Here is a 21,476-nt window from a genome sequence, read left to right as displayed (position 1 = left end):
CAGAGGGCACTCCCTCACGGAGGCCTTGAGGACAAGCACTGATCCCCCACAGGAAGGAAGACCTGGGTAACCTTTAGACTCTGACTTTGGCCAGCTCATTCCCGGGCCCTGGATACTCCCTGATGCATCATCACTCCCAGGACAGTCCCCTCTCTCTGGCCAGGACCCCAGTACAGAGGCCCTGTCTGTCCTTTGCCCTGCCCCTCCTTCTCTGTTCTGGCAGATCCTGATCTGGGGCCTTCGGAACATGAAGCAGGTGCGCTCCCCCCAGCTCCTGGTAGAATGCTGGGAAGAGTCCCTGCAGACACAGCCCATCAAGGACTTCCAGACCAACCCCAACTTCGCCCAGTCAGTCCTCTTCCTCACAGTGGTAAGGCAACCTCGGGCAAAGCCGGGGCTGGGGCAGCCCTCTCCCCTGGGAGGCCTCATGCCCGGGCCTCTCCTTGGGGCTGCAGTTCATGCCTATGGAGGAGGTCTACGCGCCACCCCTCACATTGAAGGTGGTGGACAGTCAGGACTTCGGCCAGCAGACTGTGGTGGGTCAGGCCAACATCAACTCCCTACAGCCCTACTTCTGCGACCCCTGGGCTGAGGACTATGTGCCTCCACAGCTTCCAAGTATGGCCCTTTCTCCCTGCCCTTCCCCAGCCTCACCCCTAAGCTGGCACTGGGAGTGGGGGCAGCCCTGGCGGCCCTGCGGGGCTGGTGTCCCTCCTCCTCACCCTTCTTGCTGCTCCTGAGATTCATGATTGCTCTTTCTCCTCAGTGCTGTCTATGAACAAGTACCAGAAGGTGAGTAAAGGGCTCAAGGTCCCACCTTCTTCTACACCATTTATAGGGAGCAGCCCTTGTCCCCGAGGAGGGGCAGAGATTAAACAGAGTTCTGAGACATGTGCTCTCAGTGTACACGAGAACTCTAAAGCTGTGATTCCCAATGTGGACAGCATGTTAGAACAGTCCAAGAGTTTAAAGAAATGCTGTAGCCAGGCCACAGGATAGCTAGCGGGAAGGACCCAAGTATCAGCATTTTTTTCAAGCCCCACCCCTCTCCAGTGATTTCAATGTTTTCAAGGTTCAGAACTATCCCTTGAGAGCTGCACTTATCAAACCTGAATGCACAGGCATCTTGGGGACATCTGGAGCAAAAGCAGGTTCTGACTTAGTAGGCCTGGGGTGAAGCTTCAGGTTCTGCATTTCTGGGCCCTCCCAGAGTTCCATCTGAAGCTGTGGGCATTGAGGATAAGAACTAAGTTTACCCTCCTTCTGGTCCCCAAACCCATGTCTGACGATCTTGGAATTGAAAGGACTCCATGAGGAGCAAGGGAGCCAGGGAAGGGAGCCCTGCCCTCCACTCCCTTTCTCCTCAGAAGTCAGGGATGGTGAGTGGGCCAGGCAGGGGACACCATACCTCATCCACTCTCCTACTCTCACTTTTCAGGTCCTAGATTACCTCTATGAAAAGTTCTGGTTCGAGTCCAGCAAAGCTGAGGTGACGTAGGCTCAGACTCAGGGAACAAAGGAACGACTCTGGGCAGCTCAGGGAGGCAGGGGGCAGCATGACCCTGGGCAGAGGAAGGCCACTGTGCCTTCTCCCTGAAGGCCAGAATGACCTTCCCTGCCAGGACGAATACGAGCATGAAGTGGACTGGTGGAACAAGCTGTTCTGGGCCACAGGAGATGCCAAGTCCTTGCAGTACAAGCACAAAGACTACCACACCCTGAAGGTTTGGAGGCCTCTAGGCGGGGGAGACTGCTGAGACTCGGAATAAAATCTGCTGGCAGAGACCAGCAAACCTCACCCTGATTCCTCTAGGAACCACCAGCGGGGATGGGGGCAGGCAGGAGAGGGGGTAGTTTCCTTCTTGTCTCCCTAAGACTCCAGGCCACACCTCCACCAGTCATGCCTTTTTGGGAACCAGGACTGCCCCATCTGCAGCAGGAGGTGCTGACTCTGGGGCCACTGACCAGGCAGATGCTTTGAAGCCAGACCTAGGAACTGGTGGCCCCTCAGCCCCCTGATGGCAGGAATGGTCCCCCTCTGGCTGAGCCCGCTCTCCCCACCAGCCTGGGTCCCATGCACCCTCCTACAGGTGTATGACTGCGAGCTGGAGGCTGTGCCCGCCTTTGAAGGCCTGCAGGACTTCTGCCAGACCTTTAAACTCTACCAGGAAGAGCCCAAGTTGGACAGCCCTGTGGTAGGGGAGTTCAAGGTGCATGTCCACCCCAGCTGAGCTGCCCCTGTCTCCTGTGCCCCTTCTGTCACCAGAAGACTCTAATAAAACCCCTGGCTCTCTATGCTCTGTGAGAGGATAGGGCAGGGAGGGCTTGAAAAACAGTTGAGGGAGCAGGGGAGCAGAAGGTGACCTATGCTGGGATTTAGAGTGACCTCCCTTTACATCGGATGGGCAGGGGCCTCCTCACACCAGCTCTGGCCTACGTGGAGCTCCCAAAACCTATAAGCCTTAGAGAACAAGTTCCAACCCGAAGGGATGGACGGGCATGGAATGGGGGTCTGCATCAGCAGAAACTGGAAACTCACCTAATGACTAGAGTTCTTTGCCCGACACTCTTCCTAAACACAGTTGTCCCCGTGGAGTCCCTGCCGCACCCGCCCTCTCCTGTCCTTGCGGCCTTCCATCCCTGCCATCCTCAACACAGCCTGCTCTCGCTTGAGCTTAGACCAGGGGCACCTCATGGAGGGCTTAACAGAGCCGGGCCCGCACTGCCAACACCTTCCCTCCCCAACACACACACAGGGCCTTTTCCGCGTCTACCCCTTTCCTGAGGATCCAGAAGCCCCCAAGCCCCCCCGTCAGTTCACAGTTTGGCGTGAGAAAGAGGACTTCCCTCAGGAGTGCTTGGTGCGAGTGTACATAGTCCGAGCAATCAACCTGCAGCCCCAAGATGCCAACGGCCTGGTAATGAGCAGCCCCAAACCCATGGTGTTCATGGTCCCCGGGCCCACCCAGCCCAGATGCCTCCCACAGGGTCCTGGAGCTCCCTCAGGCTGCGGATACCCAGACCGCCACCTCACCACAGGCTCCATCTGGTACAAGGGGCTCACTTCTGCCCCACCCCCACCCTCCCTGGCCAACCTGGGCTGACTTTCCATTTCCTGTCACATTTCCCTCCCTATGACTGAACCCCAGTGTGACCCTTATGTGATCCTGAAACTGGGACAGACAAAGATTGGCAACCGGCACAAGTACCAGCCCAACACTGTGGATCCCATCTTTGGCATGTGAGCTGCCCCAACTCACCCAATCCCACACTTCTCCAGGAGTAAGCTCCAGAAGGCGAACAACTCTTGCATTTCTTTCTAACCTCTGAGTTCCTAGCACGGGGTCTCACAGTGCTCAACAGATGGAAGGGTGGTCAGTTCTACCCTCCTTCTCAAACACTTTGCCTGGGAAAGGAGTTCAGGGTCCCACAACCCAGGCCTACCAAAAGTTGTTTCTAGCCATAGCTAGGGGATAGTTATTGGCAGGTGACAGCCACCCCAGGCTCTGCTCTCCATATTCACCATGACCAAACAAGGGGCTGAGATGCTAGACAAGGAGGCCTGTAGATAACATGGTGCACAGTCTGCAGTGTCCAACACCCTCACCCCTAGGATGTTTGAACTCAGCTGTACCATCCCCCTGGAGAAAGACCTGGAGATCCAGCTATATGACTTTGACCTGTTTTCACCTGATGATAAGATTGGAACCACAGTCATTGACCTTGAAAACCGACTCTTGTCTGGCTTTGGAGCCCGTTGTGGGCTCTCCAAATCCTACTGCCAGTAAGTACACCTGAGGCTGGGCAAGAGAATAGGGGAGGGGTGGAGGAGGGAGCCCCCAGTTCCCTTTGCAGAGGTTGCATCCCAGGCTGGGGAACCAGGGCCTGAACCTGGCTCCATCCATGCCCCCACCACTGCTCATCCTGCAGTTCAAAGCAGAATGTTCTCCAGGACCCAAACCTCCCCACTTGTTCCTCTCCCTTAACCTCACAGGTCAGGGCCCTTTAGGTGGCGGGATCAAATGCACCCAAGCTTCCTCTTGGAACGCCATGCCAAACAGAAAGGGCTGCCTCCGCCTCTGTTCAATCCTGAGGAGGACTCTGTTTTTTACAATGGGAAACAATTCAGACTGCAAAGCTTTGGTGAGAAGTACAGCAAGCTGCTGGAAGGCACAGAGACAGGCCTCTGAAACAAGAGGGCACCTGCCCCATTTTGCCCTTTCCTCTTGTGGAGGGCAACCACGGCCACTGTCCAGGCTGGGGTAGGGAAGGGGGCGCACCTGCCTGGGAGACAGGAAAGCTAACAACCTCGTGATCCCCTCCCCTTCCACCTCCTTCCATCTAGAGCCCAAGCCCCCTACTGTTCATTATTTGGGACCTAAGAAAGAACGCCTTGCACTGTACCTCCTGCACACCCAGGGGCTGGTCCCTGAGCATGTGGAGACCCGCACACTATACAGCGACAGCCAGCCAGGCATCGACCAGGTATGAGACTCGAGGGGCTGGATCAGGAGACCAGGGAGCCCATCCACCCAGGACATAGACATGACGAGAGGGGAAGGGGAGGCCAAGAATTCACAGATGCATGCGCACAAAAGACAAGCATGTTCTGTTAGAAGTGAGAAGTTCCAATGATGTCACTCAGAATGGAGAAATTCGGAGCAGGAAAAGTCGTCTACAAGAAACCTAGGCCGTACATCAGTTGGTAGAAGCGGTAAGGCGCAACCTTACCAGCCAGTGCCTACGCTGCTTTAGTCTCTCCTGAGGGAGGGTGGGGAGGTAGCACCTGGGGTCAGATGTGCAGACATTACAACCCTGGTTTACCTGTTAATTGCAGGCTGTGTTTTCTCCATGGCAAGGAACCCCAAACAGAAGGAATAAAAATCCCCATGGGCACCCTAATTATCATCCACCCTCTACCCTCCAGCCACCAGAACAGCTCATCTCATTCTCCACATTTCTCAAGCTGATACCACATTCCAGACACAAAGTTCTCTGCTGAGCACTTTTTATAAACCATTCTCATTAAACCTGTTTTCTTAAATGGGGTCAACTTCAAAAGAATAAAATGAGGTCAGTTTGAAAGAATATATTTGTCAATACCTTCCAGTGTTAGTAGTTCTACTCTTTTAGTTTTTTCTCTTCCTTTTTCTCACCATTTTCATCCCTCCCTTCTTAAGACAGACCTCTATGCTTGGTGGACAGCTTCATACCCTTACAATATGCTTACACAACATAAAGCAACCTGGACACTTGGACTGACCATCTAGTTTGCTCTTTCTTGGGGCCACTAAGCTGGTTAATAAATGAAGCCCCAACCCCACTGTGGTGCTCTGTGCAGAGAGGCTGAGGAGCACGGCCTGCTCAACAGCATTAACCCCCAGTCACAAGTGATAACCCGCTGTGGCCATCAGCCTTGAAGCCATCATACACTACCAGCCTTACTCTGTACCATTCTTCCAGCCAAAATGAGAAAAGGGAATCCGGCGGGGAGTTGCCAGACTTCCTGTCTGAAGTCCATTCCATCTCCTTACCCCACCCTCCTATGGTGGGGACACAGCCTCCACAGACCCCAGAACCTGGGACAGGGCTCCCAGGCCACAGCATGCTCAGAACAGAGGCTGGCAACCCCCAGCCAGCTAATCCATCTCCACTCTAGGGAAAGGTGCAAATGTGGGTGGACATCTTTCCCAAGAAGCTTGGGCCTCCTGGCCCCCCAGTCAACATCAAGCCCAGAAAGCCTAAGAGGTAAGTGACCTACCTCATCCCCGTCACTGTACTTCCCAGGGCATGGAACATGGGTGTGCTCACACACTAAGGAACAGCAAATTCCTTCCTTCTCTTGGGAGTCCTGGGAGCTTCCTTCCCCTGCATCCTCCCAAATGTGGCGTGCCTGGTCTGGGCATGGAGGGCAGCCTCCCAGGCCTGTCTTCCTGCACCAAGTTGGGGAGCTATTCCTCAGCAAAGCCTCAGACTACAGTGGCTGCAGGTATGAGCTGCGCTGCATCATTTGGAAAACTGCCCAAATGGACCTGGGGAAAAGTCTATCTGGCGAGATAAGCGACATCTATGTCAAAGGGTGAGAAAGATGGCAGGGCTCCAGCAGTGTTCCCTCAGAGTTCCCCAGTTGTATCATCCCTATGCCTCCCACCCCCAATTCTGGGGCCACATCTCTCCACTCCCACCTGTGCCTGGTGTCTGTTGAGCAGTGCTTCCCACAAGGGGAAGGGGAGGGGGACAATACATGTGAGCCCCAGGTGAAATGACTTTTGCCCCAGGTGGCTGTTCGGGCTAGAGAAGGACATGCAGAAGACAGATATCCACTACTACTCCCTCACTGGGAAGAGCGACTTCAACTGGCGGTTCATCTTCACCATGGACTACCTGGCAGCTGAGCATATGTGTGTCCAGAGCCAGAAGGTAACAGAACTGGGAGTGGGGGTGGGGGCTGTGCTCCCTCTCCCGCTTCCTCAGAGAACTGTAAGCTGAACACTTGGAATGTGGCCTCAGGCAGAGACTTCTCTGAGAGTCTATCACTGCTGGGTAATGGGCTACTAAGGGGGCCAAGGGCAATCTCAAGGGAGACAGGCCAGGAATACGCTCTTCTGTCACCCTCCAGGACTACATATGGAGCCTGGACCCCACAGTGATGAAGTTCCCAGCCCGGCTCATCATCCAGATCTGGGACAACGACATCTTCTCCGCTGATGACTTCCTAGGTGAGATCTGGAATAGGGTCCATGACCACAGGACAGGGAGCTCCTTCTTGCTGACAGCATTTCTTTGGGCTCAGGGGTCCTGGAGCTGGATTTATCTGACATGCCTCTACCAGCCCGGCACGCCAATATGTGCTCCATCAGGATGATGGATACAGATTCCAAGTGGCCTTACTTCCTCCAGTATAAGCACGTCTCCCTCTTCAAGAAGAAGACTGTAACGGGCTGGTGGCCTTGCCAGGTCCTCGATGGTGGCAAATGGCGCTTGTCGGTAGGCTCTGGGGAAGGTGTCTATTGCATAGGACTACTATGCCACGTAACTTGGCTCTAACAGACTTCTGGGGACCTTTGCTAAATCCCTTTTCCTTTCTATGGGAAGGGGTCTTAAACTATTCTCGCACCTGTTATAATAAACTCAGCCTCCCACCACCTATGGTGTTTCCAGGGTAAAGTGAAGATGACGCTGGAGATTCTGTCAGAGAAGGAAGCCCTAATCAAGCCAGCAGGGCGAGGCCACTCAGAACCCAACCAGTACCCTACACTTCATCCTCCCCTGTAAGGGTCCTGTGGGACAAAGGCACAAAATCTTTCTTCCTCATTCACAAAGCTGAGCTGCTAGGCCCGGCAATTTGAATAGGGTGGTGAACATTGGGCCTATAAGTGGAGAGAGGTTAATTACTTCCTAGCATCCTGGCTCAGGGCTCAGCTACAATCAGGAGAGAACAGCCTTGGTGAAGGGGAAGTGGGGGGCTGGGGACACACAAGTAAGCAGAAGTTGTTTTAAAAAAGAAAGCTCTTGGGTCCAGATTACTTGACCTGAAGGTTCTCTCTGCCCTCCATCCTCTGACATCTCCTCCGCTTATGGACAGACGACCCAACACCTCGTTCTTGTTTCGGATACCTGTTACAACCTTGTGTCACGTTTTCTGGAAACGCTACCACTTTAAAATCATAGCCGCTGCAATTATATTTATTATAGCACTTCTGCTGTTCAACTTTATCTATTCAGCCCCGGTGAGTGGCAATCCTGGGGACAGGGACAAAGGCACTAGTTGCTCTTGGGATGACTCTGAAGAGACAGCCTCAGGTCGCTACCTCAGGCTAACAGTTGCCTTTTCTCTCTAGCATTACTTGGCCATGAACTGGATCAAACCTGGACTTCGGCTGAGTGCTCCCCTTAAAATATATAGCAATGTCATCAATCCACCAAACACCCGCATTGCCAACCCTTCTGTCCTCACGGGCCAGCATCTGAACCTAAATCCTGCAACAGACCATGAGCTGAAATTCCTCCAGGGACCTATGAATCACCTGCAAGACATTTTTCCAGAACTTCCAGCCCTGCAAGACTAATTGGCCCAGGTCTGCTTGGCTTTTCTCCTGCCCATCACCAGCCTTACCCTTGGGCTTCCTACCAATCCCTCATTTCTATCTTCTAGGACATATGCAAGGGGCTAAGGATATTCTAGCCATTCTGTTCAGAAACCACTTCCAACAAGGACAGAGTTGTCATTTTCCCACTGAAGTAAACAAGTTTTGTCACAGAGAGTCACCTTGTAATTTTGGGGGTTGAAGACAACACGAAAAGCAAGACTCACAAGGACAGGGAACAGTGTCCTTTTTATACACCACCTCTAGTCTTCAGGGTCTCCTCCTCTCCAAGAGGCTCTGAAGTCAGAGGACAACCAAGAGAAAGGGGGACTGTGAGGAGAGAAATGGCTCACGTGGGGTAAGCAGCTTGCCAAAATCATTGTTCCCACCCCTACGGTACATGCACAAAAGAGCCATGCCACAGACCAGGCATCTCCCTCCTCTAGGGCACACCTAGGATTATGGGGCCCAGAACAGTATTTGGTCCCATTCACAACGGGAAATATTTATTTCTAAGAACAAAAAGCAAGAGCTAGGGCATGACCTGCCATGCTAGGTTAGACAGTTTCCTTGCATCACACATATCTCAAAGGCTGGCCCCATGCTGGGTGGGGACTGCATTTCATGTCTTCCCCATCCTGTTTAAAAACCCTCAAGGAGCCCATGAGCGGGGAAACATAAAAAACTCATCTCACACACATACCTCCCCCATGATGAGACCCCTTCCTCCCGCACCACTGCCTGGGCTATCTCAAGAGCTCACCTAGGTCCTCCCACCACAGGGGTCTAGCCAATCTCCCCCTGAGCTCAAAAAAGACAAAAGAGCTGTTTGCTTTGTCAGTTCTAACTGGTCCTAAGGCCAAGCTCCAGGTCACAGTTTGTGCTCTGGCACCCAATCCTGGAGCTGCTCTGCTCTTGTGGGGAAGGTCTTAGGAGGACCCCATTTTACTCCCACCTATAGGAGAGCACTGTGGCCTGTGATGCTCACGCACATGGGAGGGACAGAAAAAAGCCCAACACGACAGAAACTTATACGCAGCCAAGGTGCCCTCCTTCCCTTCTGGACTGAGCTGAGGGCTTTCCCAACCCAAAAGAAGGCAGGGCAAGGGTTGACAGGCTTGGGGCATAAAAGAAGGCCTAGACCTTCCCCCAAACCTACCCCTCAAAGGAAGGACACTGTTTGATTTCCATCAGCCATTTTAAGAATTTCCCTTAGGCTACAGAAGTACATGGCTAGGAGGGCTCAGAGCTCCAGGCCCTCCAGGGAGACTGGCCTATTGGCCAATTTAACCACAGGGCATACAGGTGAGCAGCACTTGACCCCTTGTCAGATAAGGCAGTGGAACAAGGATTGACCCACAGTGGATGACACTCAGCCTCTGTCACTTAATGACAATGAACTCTTCCAGGCACAGATGACCAGGGTCTATTGCTCCCAGATTTGCAACAGGAGTTCAGCAACAGTTTCTTATCCATTAAGAAGAAGAAGCCAAGTTTCCTCTTTGGGGAGTATCCAAGCCGAGGCTATAAAAAGAAAGCTTCCTTACATTTTGAACACTCAAAGTGGGATTCTAAAAATCATGATAAACACAAAACATGCAGGCTCCAGAGTCCAGAAACATCTCCACACGGCAAATGTTGCTTTTGGTGTCAAAACATGGAACTGGGCAGTTTCACAGTTACTCCTATTACATCCATGAAGTCTTCCAAATTTCTCTTGACTTGCACACCAAGTATGTCAAACCTGACTGAGGGCCTAAAGAAACCAACTGGGAAAGTCACAAACCAAGAGAGCCAAGTTTCACGCTAAAGAACAATCACTAGAGCAGTGAGCCAAAGCAAAAAGCCCTTTCCCCATGGCCACCTAATGAGGGTCAGCAAAACCTCAGTTTGTTCTGCAGCCCCAGGCTCCAAAAGACAGGCATCCAGATGTCTCTTCCAGCTCAGGCTGCATTTGGAGAGAGTGATGAACGGAGGGAGAAGGCAACGCAGGGAAGAAGTTTCCATCCAGATTTCTAACGAAAGTTCCTCAAGTGGACAGAGGCTTAGATGAAAAGCAATGAATGGAAGCCTGAAGGTCTGGGAAGTTATCAGTGTTGTATTCTTTGCAGATTTAAAAATGAAGTACAAGGATCCTCTGAGTCCAACAACAAGGCAGCCTGAGCTATGAAATTCTTTTCTGTGATTTGAGTACCATAACCGCATAAATTCTCTCTATCCTCTTAGCTCCCAAGTGGAAGGACTGCAGGGAAAGGCACGTCACAGCAGCACTGCCCTGGGGTAGGTGGGCTTCCTGAACCAGAGTCAGATGTCCCCATGGATTACCATGGTAATGCAGTGTCCCTGCATTCAAAGTTCCAGTGACAGAACAGAGTCCCTGACCAGCTGTTGGAGACTAGAGAAGGCCTGCCAGGCTATATGCTCAGGCCAGTGCCTGCTCCTCCCACACCTCATAGTGACAGCCACAGGGGCGGCAGTAGCAGGACGGCTCAGTAGAAACGCTTTCGGCTCTGTTCCTGCCATTTGTTGTAGAGTATGATACCAATGACAATGGCAAATACGGAAAACACCAGCGAGAAGAAGACGATGAGGAAGAGGGCCAGGCCACTCAGGGGCGGCAATGGGGCGGTCACTGAGGAAGCAAGAGAGAAGCAAGTCAGAATCAGGGAGCCCACCCAGCTGGGAAGATATAGAGTCTCCAGCTTGACACCCATTTCTGGGAGCCAGAAATGATAGACTCTCCCTTTCAGGATGCCTCAATTTAAAAACTGAGCAGCCCTGGGGCGCCTGGGTGGCTTAGTCGATTGAGCGTCTGACTTCAGCTCAGGTTATGATCTCGTAGTCCGTGGGTTCGAGCCCCATGTCTGGCTCTGTGCTGACGGCTCAGAGCCTGGAGTTTGCTTTGGATTCTGTGTCTCCCTCTCTGTCTGCCCCTCCCCCACTTGTGCTCTGTCTCTCTCTCTCTCTCTCTCTCAAAAATAAAAATAAACATAAAAAACAACAAACAAACTGAGCAACCCTGCTCATCTGTAACACAGAGACAAGTGGAATGGAAGGAGCGCCTGCTCCATGTTCTTTAGTGGAAGAGCACAGAAAGGAGACGGACCCACAAGCTGCAGGTGCAAGTCACCCCAGACCTTCCAGGTACGGTGACCTCCCTTGACCACGGGACCACTTCCCAGGATCCCCTGTGCTCACCCTCAGGCAGCTTCATGTTGTCCACTGAGGGCAGGAACACATCTCGATGCAGTTTCTCCTCTTCTGGGGTTCTCTCCACTGTCAGCTCAAACAACTTCAGGGAAATGACATCATGATTATCTAAAGGAGAAAAGCACAAGGAGGACCCAAACCACCTCAAACAGAGGTATCTTGGTACTTTCTTGGTTCAAGCTTCTGATCCACAGCTAACTAGCAATGACTTTGTTTCTTTTCGAAATTTACTTATTTTTTAAGTAATCTCTCCATGCAACATGGGGCTTGAACTCACAACACGGAGGTAAGTGTCAGATGCTCTACTGACTGAGCAAGCCAGGCATCCCACTAGCAGTGATTGAGAAAAATGGTTGGAACCTGTTTTCTCATCTAAAATCAAGAATAGGGAACAGAGAGAATATTCTGTATTACTCAGGATTTAAAGTTTTTATCAACAAGCATACATTACCTATATAACTTTAAAACTTACACATAATGCAAGAATGAAAGCCCATATCATATGTGAAGCCTTGTAGTACAGTGAGGGAAGACACAGCACTATAGCTTCCCTTCCATGCAGACACACACACGCAAGACAGGAAAGGGCCTTGTGGCAGCTGATTACTAGGTCACAAGCAGGGCATAGCTACTGGCATGGCACACAGTTCCCTTCTGGACTAGGCCTAATTCTCTGCAGCTCCTTATAACTGTGACTCTGAATCTCACTAATAATTACAAGAGAAAGGATCAAGCAATTAAGGGCTCCTTTTTTTTCCTCTCTTTTTAAAGTATCATTAATAATGGGGGCACCTGGATGGCTCAGTTGTTTAAGCATCTGACTCTTGGTTTCGGCTCAAGTCATGATCTCTCAGTTCCTGATTTCGATCCCCGCATCAGGCTCTGTACTGACAGTGCAGAGGCTATTTGGGATCTCTCTCTGCTCCTCCCATTCTCCCTCTCTCTCTCAAAACAAATAAATAAACTTAAAAAAAAAGTATCATTAATAAACTCATAGATTCAAACATATTTGATGTGTTTCAATACACTGAACTTGTACAATCTTATAGGTGCTCAATGTGACCTATCTTTCTCCAGTGAGAGCCTATTCGAGTTGGCTTTTGAGTCCTTTTGCATGAACCCAGAAATGTCTGATTCTTTATTGCTTTCCTGGGAGGTTCCCAGTTTATCCATTTCCTGCCTCAGCCCTGGCATCAGCCATTTCTCCAAGAAGCTCTTGTTCTTTCCTTTTAGTATGAATTGGTATTAAGAGACCACAAATCTGAATGCTATGGGTGCTCATGGCTATTAGGGTTGGTTATTGGAGACTGGACTTCTTGCCATTTCCCTTTTTTTTTTTTTTTTTCATTTTAACATATATTTTATTTAACCCAATATATCCAAAAAACTATCATTTCTACATGCAAATGATAGAAAAATTGTTGATGACATTACATTCATTTTCTAAGTCTTTGAAGTCTAGTGTGTATCCTACATTTATAGCACATGTCAGTTTGGAATCGCCCTATTTCAAGTGTCCAGTAGCCACCTATTACTATATACTACTATATACTACTATATACTATAGTAACTTGTTGCTACTATACTGGACAGTGTTGATCTAGATCATTGTTCTAGTTGACTTCTGACATGTGTATTGGGCCCAAAGGAAACTCTGATCCTCATAATGTAACACAAGAGAAGTATATTTGCATAGGGTACTCTCTGCCCTCTCTGCTTCCAGCTGAGGAACTCCACTTTGGGGTGATAATTTGGGGACCCCTCAACCATTCCTTCCCCAAACTCTTTCCCAACTTGTGTCTTCTCAGCACATTTTGTCTTGACTTCTGGCAGAAGAGAGAAACCATATCATGTTCCCACTTTTTTCTTCCTCACACCTAGATGACATCCTTTGAACCAAGAAATTTAGAATTTTTGTATATGGGGGAAAATCCATCAATGTCTCACATACTAGGATTATTCCAATTGCAACTCTGTATGGTCCAGGCATGGTACACCAGGAAGCCTGGTGCACCATTTCTCTGTGATTCTCTCCACTCTGCCCTCTTCTGTGATCTTCATCTCCCAGCTGGTGGCAAGATGGCTGCCCCAGCTCCAGGTATCCCACCCTCCCTCCCTTCCTGAAGAAGGAAGAGGGCCATTTCTATTATTAGGGTGGCATTTACAGCTGCTTAGATTCCTATCTTTAGCAGACTCCCAGAAAGGAAAAACTAGATTTGCCTTCAATTAGAAAAATGTTTTTGCTGTCAGGAATGAGTTTAAGCCATGAAACGATAAAAAGATGGGCCAATGCTCCTCACAATGTAGGGGCATCAAAGGCTGGGGGTACTGAAATGTGTCCTTTCTCAGCCATTTTCAACAATTCACTGCATAACAAGTAAGAAGATGTCAACGAGAAAGACCTTAAGAGAAAGACATAATTTGTGTTTAGGGATATCCCACAGGCAGAGAACAGAGACTTGTTAACATAGGCATTATCACTAAACATCTAGAGCAAAGAACTCCTTAGGATAAAAATTACTCTACTTCACACTAGCTTTATTCATAATGAATTGTACTAGTCAAAAACCCCAAAAATTCAGTGCCTCACCTCTTCTCAAAAGAAGTTATGATTAAGGCTCAAGCCAAGGGAGAGAACAAACATATAAGAGGAAGTTACAAGTTGGGAACAAGTAGGAAGAAAATCCAGAGACAGAAAAGTAAAAGAACCACGCACTATTAATGCCACATAAATCAAGAACAGCTGGAGTTTCAGAGTAACTGGTCAAACCAGCTGAAGAGAGGACAAAGAATGGGGACTGAGAACAGAGTACCATGGTATGGCAAGGACGAAGCAGGTTTGAGAAGAGTAGTGCTAATGGCTTGACCGAGATGCATGGGAGGTCTGACTACAGGGTGGTAGAGCAGTGGATGGCCTGGAAACAGAAGCACCTGTGCACAGGACACATTCAGAAGTCTGAGCACAAAGGAAGATCTGGGGATGAGTTCGAAAAGGGAAGGCAGAGTCAAGGAATTCAAGGAAAAGCTTTGTTAAGAGAAGGGGCACCAGAGATATCAAAGTACAGAACTCAAAACACAGGCTTGATGAAGAGGCAAATACTACTTTGCATTAGCACCAACCATCTCCTAGAGCCAACTGGACTAGGATAACATAGGCCTGGGAGGGGTGGCGGGGGGGCGGGAGGCGGGTTAAGGATACAAAAATGTCAGAAGAGAGGCACTTCCTGGGTACTTGCTTCCCACAGTTCTGCTTGTCTGGCTTTCCCCTCTGAGAAGCCTCACCAAGGCCTGGCTATCGAGACATGACCTCACTCAGGACAAATAAAGAGTACATGGGAGACCCATGTACATAAAGAGTACCCGAGAGATCTCCAGTGATGGAGGAGGTACCAAAGTAGTAGCCCCGGGGCAGACGAACCCCTGGCACCTCAATGCAGTCCCTCCACTCATGCTTGCCATCGATGTCCATCATTATCTAGAATAAAAAGAAGAGATAAATCAGGGCCATGAAAGCAGGTGCAAGGCAGACCATACCACTAACTGGTCCAGAAAACAAGGACTCACCGTCAGATGCCTCTTGACATAGCGAATCACAAGGAAGGTGTCATAATGCAGATTGCGGACAATGGCTGTACAGCCCCCCAGCTCTGTAGGCCGCCCATCCCGCTCATGATCGTAGCTGAGGGAGCCATTGTTCACCATGGCTGAGATGTAAGGGAATACCCGCTGGGAAAGCAGGGAAGGAAAAGCAGAGGACAGTAAGGAAGTACTCTTAGGAATGCCTGTACAAATAGCAACAGAATTGCGCACATACAAGCTGAGCCCTTTCCAGCAGACCAGATGACCATTCTGCCTCATCATTAGCGGCTCCCCAAAACCCACTCTCAGATGGTCACTCAAAGGATATAGCCCAGGAAGCAACTGAACTCTGTACTTGCCTTCAGGAATCTCCTTGCTACTAATGTGGGGTGGGTCTGAAATGGCCCCTCTGGAGTCTTGACTTGAATCCTTCCAGAGATCCCTATTTGGCATTTACACATGACTCAGGACTGGTGGTTTTCTTTCTATGTATATATACCTATCTCCCCAACTTCCATGTAAACTCCTTGAAGAAAAAAATCACTTATACTTCCTTATGTGTCTCCACCTTCCATCCCTCCCAAACCCCCTTCACCCACCCCTACTCATCCCCAGGGTAAGCATTTTGCATATAGCAGATACTCTGAAAATACCTGTTTGATCAGGAAAACCTTTCCATTCTGGATAGCTCCTTTCAAATTCTCAAATCCTATAAGCATATGATGGATGCCATGTGGATTAGGACTCAGAAACAGCACTGCCAGAACCAGGCTGCCAGATGGTGTTCTCCAGCCACAACTGTTCATAGTTGAAAGACCTTCCAGCCCACTTCAGCTTCACCTACACATAACTTCTGCCAGCAATACCCTCCCACTCCCACTACCCATTTCCCACCAACTTCAGAGGCTTTCTCTCTCTCCAGTAGAGTTGTAGGAGGGAATGCTTCCTCAAAAATGATGCCCTAACTATTTAAGAACCAGCCCAGTACTGAGGCAGTGCAGAGGCAGGGTGATGAAAGGAGAGGAAACATGACACATGACACATGCCACTTCTTTGGTGACTTCCTCATTGCCCTCAACAGTCAACATGCAAGGTGGAGATGCAGTCAAAATCAGAGAATGGTGATTCAAGACAACAGCCACATGGGTGTGAACAGGGGCAAATGGTGGATGGACACGCAGGGAATAAGGGATGGCCATGGTGGGTCAAGACTGAGTACCTGGACTCCTGGAGAATATCGCCTCTTCTGGGCCTGAGAGGGTCCAGCAGGTTATTATAAAAATGAGAGAGGACACAGAAGACAGGAGACCAGGTCAGAAAGAAACAGCCATGGAAGAGCTTTGACCCAACTGTGGTGGATGAGCAAACCAATCTAAATCCCCAAACAGAAATGTAGGGTCTGTGGAGGGCATTTAGCAAGTCCTTACACCCCTCAAAATTGTGGGCAAAACTGTGCATAGAGGCTTGTTTGTTTTCTAAGGAGAGGGTCTGTTAGTATCAATCCCAAAGGGGCCCACTAGGAATACCTCTGAGGCTTTCAGAAACTTTATAATATAAACACACAGCACTACATTATGCCAGAAGGCCCCACTTATGTCTCTGAGTCAGAAGGCCAGGCCACATGTTTTGTCTGTATCCAGAAGACAGTATTTCTATAAGAAGGGGAGAGACAGGACTGACAAATAGGGCTAACTTCTTTCGAATTCAAGATGGCCTTTACTACCCAGAATCTCAGGATACAGCTGTTGCCCAAAAGACAAAAATCCTACCACTTGAGAGACAATGAAGTTAACTCTAATCCAAAGGGATCATCTACCCTCTAAGTGAGCTTTATGGACATATATTTTCCAAATAGCTATTGTCATTCTACAACATGTGGGTAAGGAAGAAGCTCCATGGAAGCATGGTGGCATGGTAGATTTAGAAAAACCCCGAGGCTTGAGGGTATTCAGCTTTGCTCTAGAAAACTGCTACGGTTCTAAGCTAGAAGCAACAAGAGGTATGTTGCTGAGCAACAAGCTCAGGCCAGGCCTGCCCTACGGGAAGGATGTGTGAGGGTGTAGAGCCCGAAGCATTTCTTCCTCTAACACTTAGTGAGCACCTATTAGGAGCTAGGCACTGTTCCAGATACTGGGGTTCAATGGAAAACCAGACAGACTGGTATCTGCTGTCACGGAGCGGACACAGAGTAGAAGAGACAAACAATAAACAAGCAAATAAAATTATTTCAGAGAGAGGGGTACCTGGCTGGCTCAGTTGGAAAAGAAGCACGCAACTCATGATCTCGGGGTCGTGAGTTTGAGCCCAAAGGTTGGGTGTAGAAGATTATTTAAATAAAACTCTTTTAAAAAATTATTTCAGAAGAGGGATAATGCTATGATGAAAAATAAAAGAGGTAACAAGATAGGCTACTGAGGGAATAGCTCTCTGAGGAGATAACATCTGAGCTGAGGCCCTAGTCGTTAGAGCCACCAAAAGATCTGTAGGTGTAAGAAGCATGAGGTTGGCATATTTGGGGACTAGAAGACGCCAGTGTCTGAAACGCAGCCAGTGAGGGAGAGGTGGGTGTGAGCTGAGGCACAAGCCAGATCACGCTGGGCCTTGGAAGCCACAGTGAGGACCATAGGGTAAGCCGCCCACTGCTCTGCTCGTATGCCACTGGTGGAATATGCACAGGACTACAGAAAGGTACAAAATGAATCAGTGGATGACTAAATTCCCCAAACTACTCTTCCACAACTATCATTTGGAACAAGGGAATTATGAGTATGTTGTTAAGCAGAGTACAGAAACGGGCTTCTGACAAGAACACTCATCACTTCAGTGAACAATTAGGGAAAAGGGAGTAACAATGCCCTGGGTAGCCCATTTATCGACCCTAGTACGCATGATCAGAAGTTTATGTTGCACCTTTCAAAAGGGTGCCTCAGACAACTGTCCTTAACTGACAGCAGCCTTCCTCTTCCCAAGGCTGGTGAGGCATCCGATTATCCAGGAATAGCCAGAGGTAAGCTGGCCCCCAGCATCACCTGCGGGAGTTTCCCAGTTGCACATACATGTGGGGCCCTCAAAGAGTCTCAGTTATAGGTCTAGAGGGGGGCACAGGCTTATGTATTTTTCAAAAAGCACCACAGACAGTTGTGATATACAACCAAGTTTAAGAAACACTGCACCAGACACAGCGCCCCACACCTTTGGAGCCAGAATCTGTCTACTTCAGCAACTCGTGACACGGCCTTCAACTTTTCACCTCATACTAGTAGTAAGTCTTTAAATGCCCTCTTATTTTCCATGCCCAGTCAGGAGTTCTTAAGTGTTCCTTGGGAAGCCACTAATTTCACACAGCAGCTCATTTTCTTTCCTTGGAAAGCAGCCTATATATAGCAAGAACCAAAGGCTGAAGAATCACTCGGACTCAAGCAGGGTGGTAGTTTCATTCCTAATTTAAAAGTCACTAAAAATTAGGCACTCCTACCTATCATCCAAATGATTATTGACTGTAGGGTGAAGGAATATTTCCAAATTTTTGTACTACGAGGACACTTCAAAAAAAAAAAAGAACCCCCTACATGGTAATTGTACCTTCAGCCTACCTTGACTGAAGGGAGACCCATGAACTTGTGGATTTATGGATCCTATGCTAAAACTCCACAGATCCCAAGCACACAAGTAGTGTAAACCACTAGACAGAAAAAGGTGCCCACACGGCCTCTGTAATCAGGGAGACCTGGGTTCTAACTGCAGTTATGCCACTCAGGGCTGTATAACCTTGGGTGGATTACATTAGCTCTTTGAGATTCCACTTCCTCCCTGTAAGCAGGCAGAATAACACAGAGCTCACAGGGCTGATCGTGAAGATACAACGAGATATGTAAAGCATTTAGTACAGTGTCTGGCATTCAGGAGGGAGTCAATAAACATTCATTTAATCAAAGACTAATGAATTTCTAGACAGAAACACTATTCACAGGTGCTCATATATAAGCACAAAGCCAGGGACACCTGGGTGGCTCAGCTGGTTAAACGGCTGACTCTTTTTTTTTTTTTTTTTTAAGCAGCTGACTCTTGATTTCAGCTCAGGTCATGCATGATCTCACAGTTTATGAGATTGAGCCTCACGTCTGGCTCTGCGCTGACAGCAGGGAACCCGCATGGGATTCTCACTCTTCCTTTCCCTCTGCCCCTTCCTGGCTCTTGTGCACACACGCTCTCTCAAAATAAATAAATAAGTTTTTAAATAAATTAATTAATTAAATAAGCACAAAGCCAAATATGCATCTTCTAGAGAAGGCCATTGGCTGCCACACACCAGTAAAATCTCCAAAAATATCTTGGGGATTAATGGGTTTGCCTTTTATGACCTACTAAACATTAAAATAGAACAACCATCTATAATAAATATTTTGAAAAGAACACCAAAAGGGGCGCCTGGGTGGCTCAGTCGGTTGAGTGACCGACTTTGGCTCAGATCATGATCTCACGGTTTTCGAGTTCAAGCCCCAAGTCGGGCTCTGTGCTGACAGCTCAGAGCCTGGAGCCTGCTTCTGATTCTGTCTCCCTCTCTCTCTCTGCCCCTCCCCCACTCATGCTCTGTCTCTGTCTCAGAAATGAATAAACATTAAAAAAAAATTTTATGAAAAGAACACCAAAAGAGGGGCAACTGGGTGGCTCAGTGGGTTAAGTGTCTGACTTCAGCTCAAGTCACGACCTCACAGTTCATGAGTTCGAGCCCTGCGTCAGGCTCTGCACTAACAATGTGGAGCCTAGTTAGGATTCTTTCTCTCCCTCTCTCTCTCTACCCTCCCCCAGTTGCATGCACACCCTCTCTCTTTCAAAATAAATGTAAAAAGTCGGGGCGCCTGGGTGGCTCAGTCGGTTAAGAATCAGACTTCGGTTCAAGTCATGATCTCACAGTTAGTGAGCTCGAGCCCCGTGTCGGGCTCTGTGCTGATAGCTCAGAGCCTGGAGCCTGCTTGGCATTCTGTGTCTCCCTCTCTTTCTACCTCTCTCCCACTCACACTGTCTCTCAAAAATAAACATAAAAAATTTTTTTTTAATGTAAAAAGTTAAAAAAAAAGAACTATATATTTTCACAATAAACAATTTAGCATTTATGAAAATTCATTTCACTGTTCCTATTTGTTAGACCAGTGACACTTGTTACCAACCAATATGAGTTCATGAACCTTTAGGAGCCGCTCTCTTAGAGCAGTTTTTTCCAATCTGAGGCATCATGCAGTTGGGTAAGCTGGCCAAGTTTGCTCTCTGGAACATAGACATGAAGAAAAAGAGGGTGAGGAAGAGAGGGAGAAAACAGCCACAACCTCTATTGCCAAGATGTCTGCACAATGTTCCTTGAGAATGCCAGTTAGTGGTATGAATGAGAAGAGCTAGCACTTTGGAACACTTCCTCTGTGCCACGCACTGTGCTCAGTCATGTACACACACCTATTTATTTAATCCCCACAGCTTTAAGGGGTGGGATTAGTATCCCCATTTGACTGGTAAGAAAACTTGTGTAAGTAGTAAAACCAGAATTTGAAGCCAGGTAGTCTGGCCCCAGAACACTGGCTCAGTCACCGTGCTTTCGTATATACTGTTAGAAACCAAAAAACAAAACAACAAAAACCCTAGGTCTCTAATATACCTTGAAACACAGAAATATTAGAGGATGCTTCCAGAGTTTAAAAAAGGAATGAGATGACAACTGAATAGGACAGAGAATCTGGGGTTTTCTTTTGCTACAAAGGGCATAGTGGGACAATTGGTGAAAGTTGAGTAAAGTCAGTAGATTAAAAATAGTACTGTTATCACTGCTAAGTTCCTGATTTTAGTCACTGTGCTGTGGCTGTGTAAGAGAACTCATTTGTAGGAAAAACAAGTATTTAGGATTAAGAGAGCATGACAGAAGGCAATTTACTCTTAAATAGTTCCGAAAAAAACTATACACACATGCATGAGTGCATGCACACCCACACATAGAAAGGTAAAAGAAAAGGACAAAGCAAATGTAATGAAACGTTATTTGGGGTAATCTAGGTGAAGAACATTCCTGAATTCTTTGTTGTGTTCTTGTAACTTATCTCTAAGTCTGAAACTCTATCAAAATAAAAAATTTTTAAAGATTAATCTGAATCTAGGGGTGCCTGGATGGCTCAGTCGGTTAAACATCCGACTTCAGCTCAGGTCATGATCTCACGGTCCGTGAGTTCGAGCCCTGCATCAGGCTCTGCACCGACAGCTCAGAGCCTGGAGCCTGCTTCAGATTCTGTCTCTGGCTCTCCCTCCCCCTCCCCCACTTGTGCTCTGTCTCTGTTTCTCAAGTAAATAAACATTTTTAAAAAATAGGAAAAAAAAAAAAACAAACCATGTTGGGGCACCTGGGTGGCTCAGTTGGTTAAGCATCTGACTCTTGATATCAGCTCAGGTCATGATCTCGGGGTTTGTGGGTTTGAGCCCTACATCCAGCTCTACACGCTACAGTGTGGAGCCTGCCTGAGATTCTCTCTCCCTCTCTCTCTCTCTTCCCCTCCCCTGCTCTCTCTTTCCTTCTCTCTCAAAAATTAATAAACTTAAAAAAATAAAAACACATTATATTAA

At 48.5% G+C, this 21,476-nt stretch overlaps 2 protein-coding genes across 19 annotated transcripts in view; one reads left to right on the top strand and one right to left on the bottom strand.

Moving 5' to 3' along the window:
- The window catches only part of FER1L5 (fer-1 like family member 5), a 52,638-nt gene extending 44,374 nt beyond the window's left edge, over positions 1–8,264 (top strand). For 2 of the 10 annotated variants that reach the window (XM_042981266.1, XM_042981260.1), the window contains exons 35-53: positions 224–370; positions 456–618; positions 767–792; positions 1,439–1,489; positions 1,623–1,724; positions 2,091–2,210; positions 2,757–2,918; positions 3,150–3,241; positions 3,614–3,784; positions 3,995–4,143; positions 4,346–4,485; positions 5,660–5,748; positions 5,963–6,079; positions 6,279–6,420; positions 6,620–6,719; positions 6,794–6,987; positions 7,162–7,271; positions 7,586–7,730; positions 7,842–8,264. In XM_042981266.1, coding sequence (XP_042837200.1) covers positions 224–370; positions 456–618; positions 767–792; positions 1,439–1,489; positions 1,623–1,724; positions 2,091–2,210; positions 2,757–2,918; positions 3,150–3,241; positions 3,614–3,784; positions 3,995–4,143; positions 4,346–4,485; positions 5,660–5,748; positions 5,963–6,079; positions 6,279–6,420; positions 6,620–6,719; positions 6,794–6,987; positions 7,162–7,271; positions 7,586–7,730; positions 7,842–8,069 — 2,448 coding nt within the window. In that variant the 3' untranslated portion in view covers positions 8,070–8,264. Of the gene's footprint in view, positions 1–223; positions 371–455; positions 619–766; positions 793–1,438; positions 1,490–1,622; positions 1,725–2,090; positions 2,211–2,756; positions 2,919–3,149; positions 3,242–3,613; positions 3,785–3,994; positions 4,144–4,345; positions 4,486–5,639; positions 5,749–5,962; positions 6,080–6,278; positions 6,421–6,619; positions 6,720–6,793; positions 6,988–7,161; positions 7,272–7,585; positions 7,731–7,841 lie in introns of those variants that run through there. The other 8 variants (XM_042981261.1, XM_042981263.1, XM_042981262.1 and 5 more) reach the window with 8 other exon arrangements.
- Positions 8,265–8,566: 302 nt separating this feature from the next.
- LMAN2L (lectin, mannose binding 2 like) overlaps positions 8,567–21,476 on the bottom strand; it is a 46,418-nt gene continuing 33,508 nt past the window's right edge. For 6 of the 9 annotated variants that reach the window (XM_042981281.1, XM_042981276.1, XM_042981277.1 and 3 more), the window contains 4 exons: positions 14,862–15,023; positions 14,658–14,772; positions 11,286–11,405; positions 8,567–10,719 (listed from right to left, as the gene is read on the bottom strand). In XM_042981281.1, coding sequence (XP_042837215.1) covers positions 10,577–10,719; positions 11,286–11,405; positions 14,658–14,772; positions 14,862–15,023 — 540 coding nt within the window. In that variant the 3' untranslated portion in view covers positions 8,567–10,576. Of the gene's footprint in view, positions 10,720–11,285; positions 11,406–14,657; positions 14,773–14,861; positions 15,024–16,095; positions 16,129–21,476 lie in introns of all 9 variants that reach the window. The other 3 variants (XM_042981275.1, XM_042981282.1, XM_007097825.3) reach the window with 1 other exon arrangement.

The sequence above is a fragment of the Panthera tigris genome, chromosome A3, assembly GCF_018350195.1.
Source record: "Panthera tigris isolate Pti1 chromosome A3, P.tigris_Pti1_mat1.1, whole genome shotgun sequence".
Lineage (NCBI taxonomy): Eukaryota > Metazoa > Chordata > Mammalia > Carnivora > Felidae > Panthera > Panthera tigris.
This window is presented reverse-complemented; position numbering and strand designations above follow the sequence as displayed.